Here is a 13,796-nt window from a genome sequence, read left to right as displayed (position 1 = left end):
GTTTTAGAGTGATGACCGAGCTTTTGGTGACTGTCAAGGCTGGAAGACTTTCCTTGTTGGTGTGTTGTTATACAAGTCTCCTGATAAACCTGATTGATGTGGAGGTATTTGAAGATAGTTGGTCGCTGACAAAACTGGTAGTTTGAGTTCCCTGAGGTTTTGCACTAAGCATTAAAAGCATATTGTTATATTTCTATGTTCAGTTCATTGTATTAGCAGTGTATGCATCTATTGTAAATGCATCTATTAATTAACACCCACACATGATATGTACTTGAATAAAAGTAGTTTCCCCCTCATGAATAGCACATCCGCTGCTGGAGGAGGAGTTCCCACCAGTCTCGCTATCGAAATAAACAATATAACTGCACGAGTGGGTTTTATGCGTATTTGCTGTGACAGTAACGTAGATTTGAATTTCCAGACATCCCTCCCGCAGTCCAGCACTCACGGGACAAACCCCAACCTCTGTGAACGGTCTCCACCCCCCCACCCCCCCTTCCCCTCCTGACGTCATGCACCGAGCAGGAGCTATTGCACGAAAAGAGCTGCTCGCAGCCGCACCGCTGTGTATGCCTCTATGCTCATAGCGAGGGCTGTGCAAAGGAGGGAGAGAGAGAGCGAGAGAGGAGGAGAGGTGGAGGGAATACAGTTTGGATTTGGATACAACTGGAAAACTACCAAGCGCGCACAGCACGCACCGAGCGGAAGACACATCGACGGGTGCGTAGCCAACATTTCACCGACTCCCCCGTCCTCCGCGATCGGATTCAGGCGAGAATGGAGCTCCCTGCCGCCGGAGAGCACGTCTTTGCGGTGGAGGGCATCGAAAAGAAGCGCATCCGCAAGGTAACAGAGAGGGAGCATGTTTGCAAAAGCGCTCCGGACCGTTGAAATATTGCGTTTGACATGAGCCTCACCAAAAAAAAAATGTTTTCTCCTTCTCCACCTTCACAGGGCAAGATAGAGTACCTGGTCAAGTGGCGAGGCTGGTCTCCCAAGTAAGTCTCCATGCAACATTTTCTTAAATGCCTCCAGTCATTTACCACCGCAATGAAAATGTCCACATTTGCAACAGAATCAAGTGTTGTTACTTAAACGTGCATACATCAAGGGCGAGCGCGCACTGTGTGTGTGTGTGTGTGTGTGTGTGAGCTGGGAGAGCGCGCTCGGTATGTGTTTCAGTGTGGTGTTCCGCGGATGCCTTCACTAATTTATGCGAGGGAAGGGGGTAGGCACAGCCATGTAATCCCGTTTTAATTATTTCTGCTCTGCCAGCGAATTTACGAGACAGTGGTGCTAAAATGGCCGACTGTATGTTGGTGCTGGAGGACCGTTTGGAGAGCACATACACACTGTTTATGTTGGACGTGTATACGCTCTGCAGTTGCACGTCTTCATGCTTGATTTGCTGCAGCGGAAATGTGACTAATATATTCTTTTATTCAAAATGTATCTTGAAGTAAAAACAAAATACACAAAAACACATCTCGACATTAAACTGGAGGCCCGCCGTACCTGTCCACTCTACACTGACTGCACTGTACTACTGAAGATGTGGGAATGTGTGTGTGTCAGTTAGAAAAAGGAAGTTTGCACGTGATCGCTCCCTGACAGTTGTCCGCTCCTCTCCGCAGATACAACACATGGGAACCAGAGGAAAACATCCTGGACCCGCGGCTCCTCGTCGCGTTTCAACACAGGTGAGAGAAAGATGTGGACTTCGGACGAGGCCGCGCGCAGCCTCCAGTGCAGCCATGACCATATATGGGCATGGGAGGAGGGGCGCTCCAGTAAACTCACTGATCCCCCCCCCCCCTCCCCCTACAGGACTGTCCCTGGGGGAAAAGGCTGGGGATGTGGTAGTGAGAATTCCTAAATCATGCTAATGGAAACATGCATGGATGTATGTTTTAAGACCTAAACTGTAACAAATCATCTTATTACGTGATTTTGCGTCTGGAATCAGAGGGCTCAACAGCATGCCATGACCCAGTTTCACAAAGAAAACTGAGGCAGCTGCCTTTTTTGTTTTGCCAGAAGGTGCGCGAGGGACCAATGAAAATGGAAAAGCAATGCCCCCCCACATGGATCAAACTACAAATACTTGTTTATAATCATATTGCTTAGCAGTTACAACTGTAAAGCCTTAGCAGGACAGGTGCTGAGTTAGCAGCTGAGCCCCCCAGAGCCTGACTGTTTTTGTTTGGGGCGCAGGACATAAGCACAGCAGCTTGTTGTGGCCTCATGTGAGGAGGCCGAGCTGCTGCCTGATGGGATTCTCAGGCTGAGCTGTGCTTCACTTTTGCAGGCCGGTTTCATGTCGTGAGAGAAAACAACAGCAGCACATGCAGCTGCCGCCTTTATTTTGCTATTATAGTTGTGGAGGGAGAACATCTCACCTTGGATAAATTGACAACCTGATTTCAATCTTGGGTCAAAAGCAGGCTTAATGGAGGCCTGTAAAACCATCAGAAACACATAAATGTCAATCTCAGAGGTTGAGATGTTAATGAATACAAATGCTGCTGTCATTTCAGCCCTGTGGCGCGTGCACAACCACATCTTGTCTGGGTTGATGGACCCATGAGGCCTGAGAGGTATACTCTCTCTGTGGGCCATCAGGCTGCTCATGGGACTGGGTAAAGACGCAATGGCTGGGAAAGGAATTCGCATTTCTGAAAAGGCTAATTGACACGCACTGCTCTCCAGCATTTCCAGTGTACCGCTCTCATATTCCCCCACAGCCTGCCTGCCTGCCTGCCTGCCTGCCTGTGAGTGTGTGTGTGTGTGTGTGTGTGTGCGCGCCTGGCTCTGTGCTGATGGTCATGGAGTGCTGCCTCTACGCTGTGTGTGTGGATTCCTCTCTGCTCCCAGAGGATGGGGGAGGGGATCCGACAAGGGAGGCTGTAATTGCCAAATCTTCTGTGAATAGGGGTCACCCCGTTGGACGCAGTTTGAAATCGCACACATTATAGCATTAAAATGTAGACTGTTTATTGTGGCGATCTTCTGGCAGCTCTGGTAGTTTGAACATCTGTAGCGAGAGGGCCAACAATAGCCTGGGTTTACACATGCCTGGTGAAGCCTGTGTGCAGCCGGCCTTCACCCACCGCTGGTTATTTATGAGCCAATGATGAGTCAAGGTTTATATCAGGGAGCAATATTTCACAGACAGCCCGGTGCTTACTCTAGTCAGTACAACTACAATAACACGTTTGGCTCTCTCCTCCCTCAATAAAAACCAAGAGATGTTTGTTATTAGTCGGATATTTATCGCCCTACATTGTCAGCGTGTAGGCGTTGCATTCCACAATTCATGGTTGTTTTCAACAGCGGCATGTATCCCAGAAGTACTCCACAATGCCGTGTTTATCCCATTTCATCCCTACCTCATGACCCTAATTAGAGATTAAATGTAAGGAGAGGAAGGGCGTGCTGAAGGAGGGAGGATGTTTGAAAGACAAGGAGAGATTCTCCCTGCTGTAGCTTTAATTGAATTTCTCCAGGATAATGAGAATAAGGAATGTGCCGATTACCATGGAGAGCTATGCAAATAAGGACCGTAATGCTTTGCAGGAGGTCACATGTGGGCATTCATTAGTCCTCCAAATCAAAATTCCACTTTTGACCTTGAATAGGTAGAAGAAAATGAACGAATACTCCAAATGTCAAACCTGTAATTTCCTATGTGATATAATTGGATTTTTAATGTGGAAAGGTGAAACACTGTCTGTCAAATGAGATGTTGTGTATAGAAGGTAAATGTGGGCGCAAGAAAATGTAATTATCTTTTGTTTTCACAGAGAGAGGCAGGAGCAGCTGATGGGATATCGCAAACGGGGGCCGAAACCAAAACATCTTCTACTCCAGGTAATCATCATCTTCATCATCGGCGACTCGTCACAGACTTAATAGTTTCTGTGTCGCTCTGTGAGAGGCCAAAAGGGGGGAAAGGGCCTGTCAGGTGTTTTAGAGCTGCCGTCATTATGGTCGTGGTTATTTATAGAGAGATGGAGTGAAAGGCAAAGAGAAGATGAGGGTCCTACAGCTGGATTTCTCTCCACACTCATCATGAAACCGCATTTGTTGCCCGAGGTTACGTAAGCGTCGCTTGAGTGCACTCGTTTTATCTGCATGTTCATTATTACTTTATGCTAAATAGCTTTAAATGCAAAACACAGTTTCCTGCTTTTTCTCTTTTTTTGCTTGTTATTGCCAGGTCTTTTTGCACCAAGTGAATCTGTATCAGGAGAATGTTTTCTTTTATTCATTGCAAATGTTTCCCCAAGACAAGAATAGATGGCTGAAAGTAGCACTCTGTCTATCTTTGCTCAGGCCTTTACTGGACCGTATTCGGAGCCAAATGTGACTATATATTTTGAGAGACTCGGAGCTGATTGCTATGCAGTGTCACTCCTTAAGAGGCATACCACTCTGCCAGAGTCACACGTGGCCAGCAATCAGGGAAAAAGCGTGACATGTCTGGTGGCACTTCTCTGACCCGAGGTCACAGCCAAAGCGTCTTGAGCGTTCCGCTGCAGTGCCCCTCTGACGGCCCGAGGGGTCAGCCTGTACAGGGGGAGGGGGGCAGGATGGTGGGAGGGAGGTCATAAACTGAGCTCTGATTGGATAGTTTATGTCAATTTTTGTAGCTCTGGCATGCTTTTTTAGCGTACAGGTTTGCATGTTTTAGCTGTAGCCCAACTTTACTCATAACAGTCAGTGTACCTGCTCAGCCTGTAAAAACAGTTGCATAATGGTTCCTGCGGCTCTGGAGGAGCTTCGTCAAGTCTGAAAAAATAACCCTGATGAAATGGGGCAAAATGGGGGTATGGCGTTTGAAAGACATTGGCATTTGCCAAGCATGGAGGTTAAAACACATTAATGCAAGTGGTTGCATTGTGGGAAATGAAGGATCTGGTCTTTATAGAGCTTGATATATATACTCGGGAGTCTAAGTCAGGATATCTCAGCCTATGTTGCTTTGATTTTTAACTATTCTTTTCTCTTTATGGATGTGCAATACTAAATCGCCCGAATACCCCTTTAAGACACTCTAGTATGTTGGCCTCATTGTTATTTATATCAAAGGGTTACTTAAAGAGACGTTCTCTTTATTTGGCTTATTATTTTCTTTAGTTGACAGTAAGATTTTAAAACGAAATGTTAAATTTGGTGTCTCGTCTCGTTCTTCTAGGTACCCTCTTTTGCCAGAAGATCCAGTATTCCCGCTGGCTTCGAGGAATTATCTCAGGATGCAGAAGGTAGCCTCAAGTCCGATCCCGTCCAGGTCCAGCGCACCCAGCCTCAACAGTACCAGCTGAACAGCAAGAAGCACCATCAGTACCAGCCCAGCAGCCAGGAGGTCCCTGCAGACCTGCTAACCAACGGCAAAAAGAAGTTCATCTACCAGCTCAACAGCAAGAAGCACCACCACTATGAGCCTGATCCGAATATGTACGACGCACAGGCTTCTAGGCTCAAAGAGGTGGTCAAAGTTCAGGAACCGGCCAGTAAACCAGCAAATCCTGGCTGGAACTTACCACTGGCCCTGCAGCAGAAATGGGTTCGTGACAAAGACACAGGCTGCTTGAGCAAAGTCAAAGAGTTGGCGGTGGAGGTGAGGAAACCGGCTGTTAAAGAGGCTGAGAGTGAACATGCCCTTAAACCCAATCCTAAAGATGCAACCCTGCCGAGCGCTATTAGCAGCAAAATGAAGATAATCAAGAACAAAAACAAGAATGGACGTATTGTTATTGTCATGAGCAAATACATGGACAGCAACAAGGTTCATGGAGCAAAGGGTAAACACGGGGAATCATCAACCGAAGGGAAACCCCAAAACACCAAACCATCAGAGAACAATCCAGCACGCACAACCAAAATGGTGGAGTACCTGGAGAACGGTATCCCCAAAGAGATCTGTAACAGCAGCTCCCTGCCTGCGGCGGAGCATCCCATAAAGTGCTCCCCAAAGGACAGACATTTCTCCAAACCTTCGCCGAGCACAGCAGAGGAATACAACACCGAAGTGGCTCGTGGTCAGGCTGATTTACCGGATGATCTACCCCTCCAGCTGACCGCTAGCTCACCGCTGACGTCCTGGGCTGTTGACACCAACGTCCCGACCCCGACAGCCGTCGACCAGATCCGGATCCCTTCCTTTCCCAACGACCGCAAGCGAAAGCTATCGGATCCCGTGGAGGACAGGAGCATGTCCAAAACCTACCTGACTTCCAGAAGCTTCAGTGTCCCCAACACTGTGGTCACGCCGCCTCAGGACAAACCTATGGACCTCCACTGTAGCGGCCCACGCCACAGCAGCATATGTACATACGAGGTTATGGACTCTGGCAGCCAAGAAGAGCCGATGGACCTCAGCTGCCCAAAGACTAAGAAGCAGGTGGAGCCGGAAATACAGCCGGAGCCAGAGCCTGCTGTCAATAACACAGCTCCTGTGGTAGAAGACACACAGAAGTCCACAGAGAAATCAAAGGAAGCACCTGTTAAAAAACCCTCCCCTTTTATGGGAAATATCATAATCACTGATATCACAACAAACAGTCTCACCGTCACCTTCAAGGAATATGTTTCCTTCTAAGAAACTGCTTCTAAAAGTGACTGATTGGATGATCCTGTTAATATGTGCATATGTAAAAACATCAGAATTTTGTATATGTGGAAATTTATAATTTATCATTCAAATTCAATATGTTTCTTATAATGTTTTATACTGTAACTCCTCTGTGATGTTGTAGCCAAGAAAGTGCCCTCGAGGATTTGAGCGAATGCATTCAGGTGGATGTATTCCACTGCAAAAAAATCTGTTTATTTGTCATATGGAGCTTAATGGGATACTTTTGCTGTTGTTTCATACCTGTACCAAACTTATAACCTGAGATGTATGAAGGTTTATACATATTTTGTATGAATAATATCACTTATTTTGGTCCTGATAGACGGTAGAGAGGAAGCTGTTGAGTATATGGTGATCAAAGATCAAATTGAAAGCACTTAATTACATTTTCATGCGTTGGTTTGTGTCATTATGAGTGGAGAACCAGCTGTCCCCTTTCAATCTTATTTCACTCCAGACAGGTAGCCTCAGACTGAATTGGCATGTTTTGTTACATGTTTTGTTTGTGGCCTGTGTCAGAAAATATGATGACGCACACATTTAAAAAGCAGGTGTGTCTGAAGGTGTGTGTAAACACAGTGGGAACTGTGGAACGTGCTCAGCTGTGTCAACAACCTTTAAGAAATGTCTTTTCTTTTGTCAGCTTTTTGTCTTGCTGTTGAGATGCAACAAAGCCGTCAGTGAATATGCCGTTCTCGATCTGCTACTTTATTGCACATCTCACCTTTAGCAAACAATTATAGAATAACATGCGAAACATACTTTCCATTAACAAAATGATGTCATTCATCAAACGTTTGACTTCCCGTTAAGACGCCTTGATTCTTACCATAATTTGGTTGTGATTTATTACCTTGTTGTTGACCTGACATATTGCTGGAGTTACTTCAAAAATACCTACGCTAGTCTTGTTAGGAGTCTCCTAATGACCCATAGATTAACGATATTCATCTCATTTTGCTATTGAAGCTCATTATATGATCTATGTGCTTTAGAAAAAGCTACCAGGGTCTTTAAAGATGTATGTTACACAGATTAAATGTGAGTTGCGAGGCTGGTTTTGTGTACTGTTACATGCGGTCCAATGAGTGCAAGCTGTTCTGATTATGCTGCTGAAAATTCAAATGTCAAAGCTGTTGGATGTAACCTACATTTGAGTCTAAATTGCCTTCCATGCACATTTAATGCAAAACCAGTAAGAATGCTATAATAATACAAATGAAGAGTGCATATTTATTGACGTTTAATTTGTCGTTCAAAAACAATTGCGAGATGTGAAGCTGCAAGTGATTCCACTGAGCAGCTCGTCCTTTTTAAAATATGTTTTCGGTCCTTTTGCTCGATTTTGTTCTCGGTGTGTCGCTTTGTTTTTGTTCATCCTTTCTTGCACTTGGTTCAAAGTCGAAACGATGGTTATAAAGTATGTTCTACCACAAGTTGGTTGACTTATTGCTGTTGGCACAGCTTGTTGGATGGTATGTTTCACAATAAAGAAAGAGAAGTGAACCTCTGACATGTTTTTGCATTGATATACGGTGGCTGCAAACTGGGCATGTTGAGTGTTGATATACTGACCGTACTTTTTCTTGATTTTATGGGCAAACTTTTCATAGTTTTTAGCTCTCCAGCTCAAGATTTATGTATCATTGTTCATGTCCTGCGGTCGCTCTGAAGCCTTTCTGCTCACAGAGAGAACGAATGGAACATTAAACACTAGAAACACTAACTTGGTTGTGAACCATGAATAGAAAAACAGATCATGTTGCATAATCACAAACGATCCTGCACAAAGGGCCCTCTGTATCGCATAACTGCACCGGCCACTCGTGTTATTAAAACTTTACCCATGCATTATTTTTCTATTGTAGCTCGACCCCAAGCAGGAATGTAAACACACAACACAACTGGAGGAGGGCAGGGACGGCTATTATGTAATTCTCAGATTCTATCAAGAAGAAAGGCTTCATAGAGGCTAAGTATTTAACCACCACATGGCTTCTAAGTGTGTGTGTGTGCAGTCCAGCACAATGTGGCAGGGAAGGGCGTCAATTATATGACATTTAAATATAATGTGTGCAACAGGCTTCATGGCATTTCCAAAACATTGTAAAGTGTTTTCTCCTAAAAGCCGTGTGTCACTGTGACACAGCAATACTCCCAACATTGTTATCATGCAGTAACATTTAGATAGGCAAGTTCAGACCTACAAAGACACAGATACACATGCAAAGCTTCAGATACACATTTCGTGCGTTGGCTTTTATGAATGAACTTGATGCTTGACCTTTCGTGACATTGCCAAACGTTTGTGGGCCTCCTTCGGTCTCCAGGAGGATCATTAAAAAGGCCTGTAGCCGCAGGGCTCTTATCTGAAAATGCAGGCAAGAAATTGATGTGTTGCTGCACTGGAATCTCAAGCTGGTGGAAAGATTAACTCTTGAAATGTTTTGAATGATAGAAAGGCCCTGGAATGTGTGTGTGTGTGTGTGTGTGTGTGTGTGGGGCGTCTTCTTTGGTTTAGTCATGGGAGTTGCCTATCAAAGAATGCTGCAGCAGAAACAGGGGAGCCTTTAAGAGGAAAGAAACAGGACATCTGTGTGTACAAAAGCGTTATATAAATGTTTAAATTATAGAAATTACCAATACCCTTCATATGTCCATTCCAGTTCAATCAGATGGATTGTAGTGAAACGAAGGATGCCATACTTTCCCAGCATTTCCACCTATCTTTTTTAAAAGAATTAACCTTCTCTCTGTTGTTGATTTTGTTGCCAGTTAAGAGACATTTCTCTGTGGTTTCCTGGCTTTAAAGTGCATAAAATCAACATTCAGACCAAAGAAAAATTATTTTCAAATCTTTGAAGGCCAACAACTGGTGGACACACTAAAGGTAACACCACCTGATACCTTTACGAATCTGTCTGGATCTCATGGATCAGGCAATTTGTCTGAATTGGGCTACAATTTCCCCCAACTTGATATTTGGCTCATTCTCGACCTATCGACGCATTTTCACCCATAAAAACAGACATTTTCTCTCCTCTCCTTCTCTGGGATCTTGTGGTGGAAAAGGTCGATTAGAAAAACCCGCTGAAGTGGGAGAATTAAGAGTTAATTAGCTTAAAATTCAAATATCGCTGACAGTGGCCCCTTTATAATCGAAATGAATCTATTAATGAACAAATAAAGAACGTATTTTCGTTGTTGTCTGAGCTGTGAGAGCTACTGATGTCTAATAGGGGCAGAAATATGTAAACTAATCGATTGATCCAAGCAGGCCCATAGGAGACTAACTGCCACCCAAAGACACGCATGACTAAGCACATTTTCTCAATTGCGAAACTAAGTTGATATCAGGTGATCTGAGCGGAATTACACACAGCCATGAACACACACACACACACACACACACACACAGCCCCGCGTGTCTCTCTGTCTGCATGAAGGCTATCTCTATAGGCCCTTCGTGGCTTTGCACCAACTATGTAACTATGTGAGTCAGTAGGAAACTGAAACATCGTAGAGCGGTTTGGGGGGGGGGGCATATTTATAGACCAAGTGTGATGTTTCACATTCCCCCTTTATCATCTTGCTCACCGGCAGCCTGCACAGTGTCGGTTTCATCTCCACGCACAGTGCAGCCTCGCAGGATCGTGTCAGCAGCAGGATCCTGTGGCCCACTTTAAGCCCTGAGTGTGACCCGGTGGAGGCCTGTTGCTCAGGAAACTGAAATTAATATTTAAAAATAAAAAAATGATAGGGGCTTCTATTAATTGTGGAATTGCTTCATTGCTTTCCTGCCCCCCCCCCCCCCCCCCCCCCCCACCCAATACATAAAACAGTGGAAATAACCTCAGTAGAGCTTTCATTTCTTAGAATCCATTTGTTATGTAGAAAGAGTTGTTAATCACAAATAGATTTAACCTAAAACCCCAGAATAGTTAGGCTGTAGCATGAGAGATGGGAGTGGAGCTGCGGTGGGGTATATAAAGGATGCTTTCTAATTCAAAGCATGCGCTGAAATGTGGCACAGCTGCAGGTCAGAGCCGCGCGGCTTCACAGCTTCTCGCTTGAGGTTTTTTCTTTCCGTCTGAGCCACCTTCAGCACAAATATGTCGCCCGGTAAGTAGGACAGCGAGCTGTGTGCAGCAGTTGCCCAGAAACCAGAGAGCCAATAATGTTCTCACAGAGCCAGCACTGTTTATTCATGTGCGCCTGTCGCCATTGCGGCTCCTGCAGACTCACTTTTCATCGACTCGCAGCCAAATATGGAGACCCGCAGCAGCCTGCGTGAAGGGCTGCCTCCCCTCAACACGCACCAGGCGCGCCTCTCTCTGAGCACACACCCGTGCAGGCTAGAGCCATTATAGCACCGACAGGAAATGTCGGTCTACAGGCTATGACTATCAAAATGGTGGTTCATATTTCGACGGCAGCCACAACGCATCTTTTGTCCGCGGCGCGCCCGCCTTTGTCTGCTCCACAGCGGGGAGAATTTAAACAGACAGACAGCAGCAAACACATCAGCACCGAGGACACACTGCCTCCCTGCTCATGTTGCGATGTCATTCTGCACATCTGCAGCGAGCGACCCACACGTCTAATTCACCTCACAAATAATTAAGATTCATTAAAAATCCTGTTTGTCATTTAAAATAAATATCAAGCCAAGACTTCACGGTTTCTACAACACGGTGAAGAGCGCAGATCAAGAGAAATGCATGTGTAGGCGATATTTTTTCAATGATACTGAGAGTTGGTGTTGAATTCATTTCAAATAGGCGAACTGAGGGTGATCACTAAGATGTCTCCTTCCAGCTACAACGTCTTTTAAAATTGCCACAGTGGACACATTTTTGTTTGCTGTCGGTCAACGGAAATGTTCTGTCCCGCAGACAGTTCAGACACAGCATCAACAAAAACACTTTGGTGTAGAACTGATGCGGGGACAGTCGACCTCATTCATTTAACATTAACTCTTACAGGCCTGAACAGGCTGCAACTGTGTGTTTGTGTTCTCATTTTAAATGAGACACTCTGGAAAAGACGAATCGTTAACATCTGAAAATGAAAATAATCTATTTCCAGTATTGTGCCCATGCTCTGCTGTGTTTCGAGCATTTACAAAAAATAATAATTTAATTAATTTTCCAAACTGACATCTGTTTGACCTTCCGGCTCCGCTCAGCTCGGTTAGGAAGGATGCTGTTTGACGGCAGGTGAAGAGACTGCAAGACGAAGATACACAGATGTTTCTCCTGGCAAAATGTAAGATTTGGCCCATATTAATTATCATTTTATTTTATTATAATTTATCATTTAAAATGAAGAGCTGAGGAATGTGGAAAATGGCACCTGAGGCCTGCGGACGTTTTCCTGCGTGTTTATTAATTTGTGTGATCAATATCTTGAATGAATGTTGTCATCAGCACCATAATAGTCGTTCAATATATTCCAGAAAGGACTGACTTCTGGACATAAATAATAATAATAATATTAATAATAATAATGATAATAATAATTTGACGCTGACTGCAAAAATACAAACATTTAATGTTCAATTAAATTATAAATTCTTCGTTTTATTTAAGGTAAAAAAAAAAAAACAGCCATAAACAATAAATAAAAAAACACAATAATAATAATATTAATATTAATGTTTCCAAACTCGATTAATAATATCCCAACAGTTGTAGGTTAAAAATGTATCTCACCACTGCTGACATCTTAGAAACAACAGGCCCTCGTGGTTAAATTTATACAAGAAAGAATGAAGACGAAGTTTGAATTAAATCAAATCTTTATTTTCTTTAGATGCACAACACATTCTTGGAGTGATTACAGAAAGAGAGTTCTCAGTATTTTGTAGATTGTTTCACATAAACCAGAGACAGTTCAGCAGGTTTAAACATGTCATTTAAATTCAGCCAAACTTCAGCTTTGTAGGGTGAAGTTCAGGGCACTAAATGAAGTTCTGCTTTGGCTCAAATCAAAGCTCCTCCTGGACTTAAATGATGTATTTTATCTCCTCAGAATAGAAACTGCTCAGAATAATCTGCTGGTTTCTGAGTGAAGAAGTGTTGTTAAAGCGGTCGTTTTGGACCATATTTGCTTTGCATGTCATTTGGTTCGTCTTATAAAAATCTTTCGCATAACAGTTATCATTAATAATGTCTAAATAAACGGACTTCCCTTTACTGTTTAAGTGTAACAGATTGAGCTCGTGCGGCAATAAATACACATATATATATATATAGACTCTTTAATGATCATTAAAAACAGACCGACTTAAAACATTTTGTTTCGCACTCTGTTATGAACGCCATGTTTGTGCGCCACACGCTGACTTATGTGCGCAGACAGTGAGAGAGCTTGTGCTGACACCGCGTGCGTGAAATATTAATGCGCAAAAGTCCAATTACGCGTGGTGAGACATTACACCGGCCCCTGTTTTCTTTTGATATTCAGCACCCTGAACATGAAACGGCTGATATCGTAAATGAAACTTTGTCGTCGCAGATTATATTAAACTAATTATTTAAAATAATCAATCAGGTAGACTGTGTACTAATCAAACTCAAAGTGTGTCTTCACCTCATGCATCCTCAGTAGGAGATCTGACCATATATGTAACCATTTGATACATTTTTTTTATGCAGCGATTTCTATTTATGATGTTACTTATTTTATTTTACTGTTGAATCATTGGTGATTTTACATTAATAGATAATATTTACAGGTGTTTTGTGTGTAAATGAGCTGTGTGTGAGGATGAAACCTTTTATTAAACCAGTTATTCTCCTCTCTCATTTGGTTGATTTCAGATTATTATTTTTTATTCTAATAAAATGAAACTATTTTTCTTTTGGTTTGGACTCTATGGACCCCCCTCGGGGATCTCAGGGGGTCCGTGGATCCGCTCCGGGAGCCTCTGACTCTGCTTGTCCCTCTGTGCCAGACATTCCTGTACAGCAGCCAGAGCAGCGGGGCTCCTCCCCTCCACTCAGCAATCCGGAGCACGTAGCAACAACTGAGCCAATGTGCTCCGCCGCGATCCGTCCTACCGACTGCGGTGCCTGGCAACAGAAAAAGACGTGATGACGTCCTCCCCAGATTGCGTATTATGGGATGTGCGGAATTAAACAACCCGAAGAGG

At 43.9% G+C, this 13,796-nt stretch overlaps 1 protein-coding gene across 1 annotated transcript; it reads left to right on the top strand.

Moving 5' to 3' along the window:
- Positions 1-627: 627 nt before the first annotated feature.
- On the top strand, positions 628-8,146 carry cbx4 (chromobox homolog 4 (Pc class homolog, Drosophila)). The gene is made up of 5 exons (XM_070923337.1): positions 628-849; positions 958-1,001; positions 1,638-1,703; positions 3,807-3,873; positions 5,201-8,146. Exons 1-5 carry the CDS (start codon positions 781-783, stop codon positions 6,602-6,604), a joined length of 1,650 nt encoding a protein of 549 aa, XP_070779438.1. The 5' UTR covers positions 628-780; the 3' UTR covers positions 6,605-8,146.
- The last annotated feature ends 5,650 nt before the right edge of the window (positions 8,147-13,796 follow it).

This window comes from Enoplosus armatus, chromosome 17, assembly GCF_043641665.1.
Source record: "Enoplosus armatus isolate fEnoArm2 chromosome 17, fEnoArm2.hap1, whole genome shotgun sequence".
NCBI lineage: Eukaryota > Metazoa > Chordata > Actinopteri > Centrarchiformes > Enoplosidae > Enoplosus > Enoplosus armatus.
This window is presented reverse-complemented; position numbering and strand designations above follow the sequence as displayed.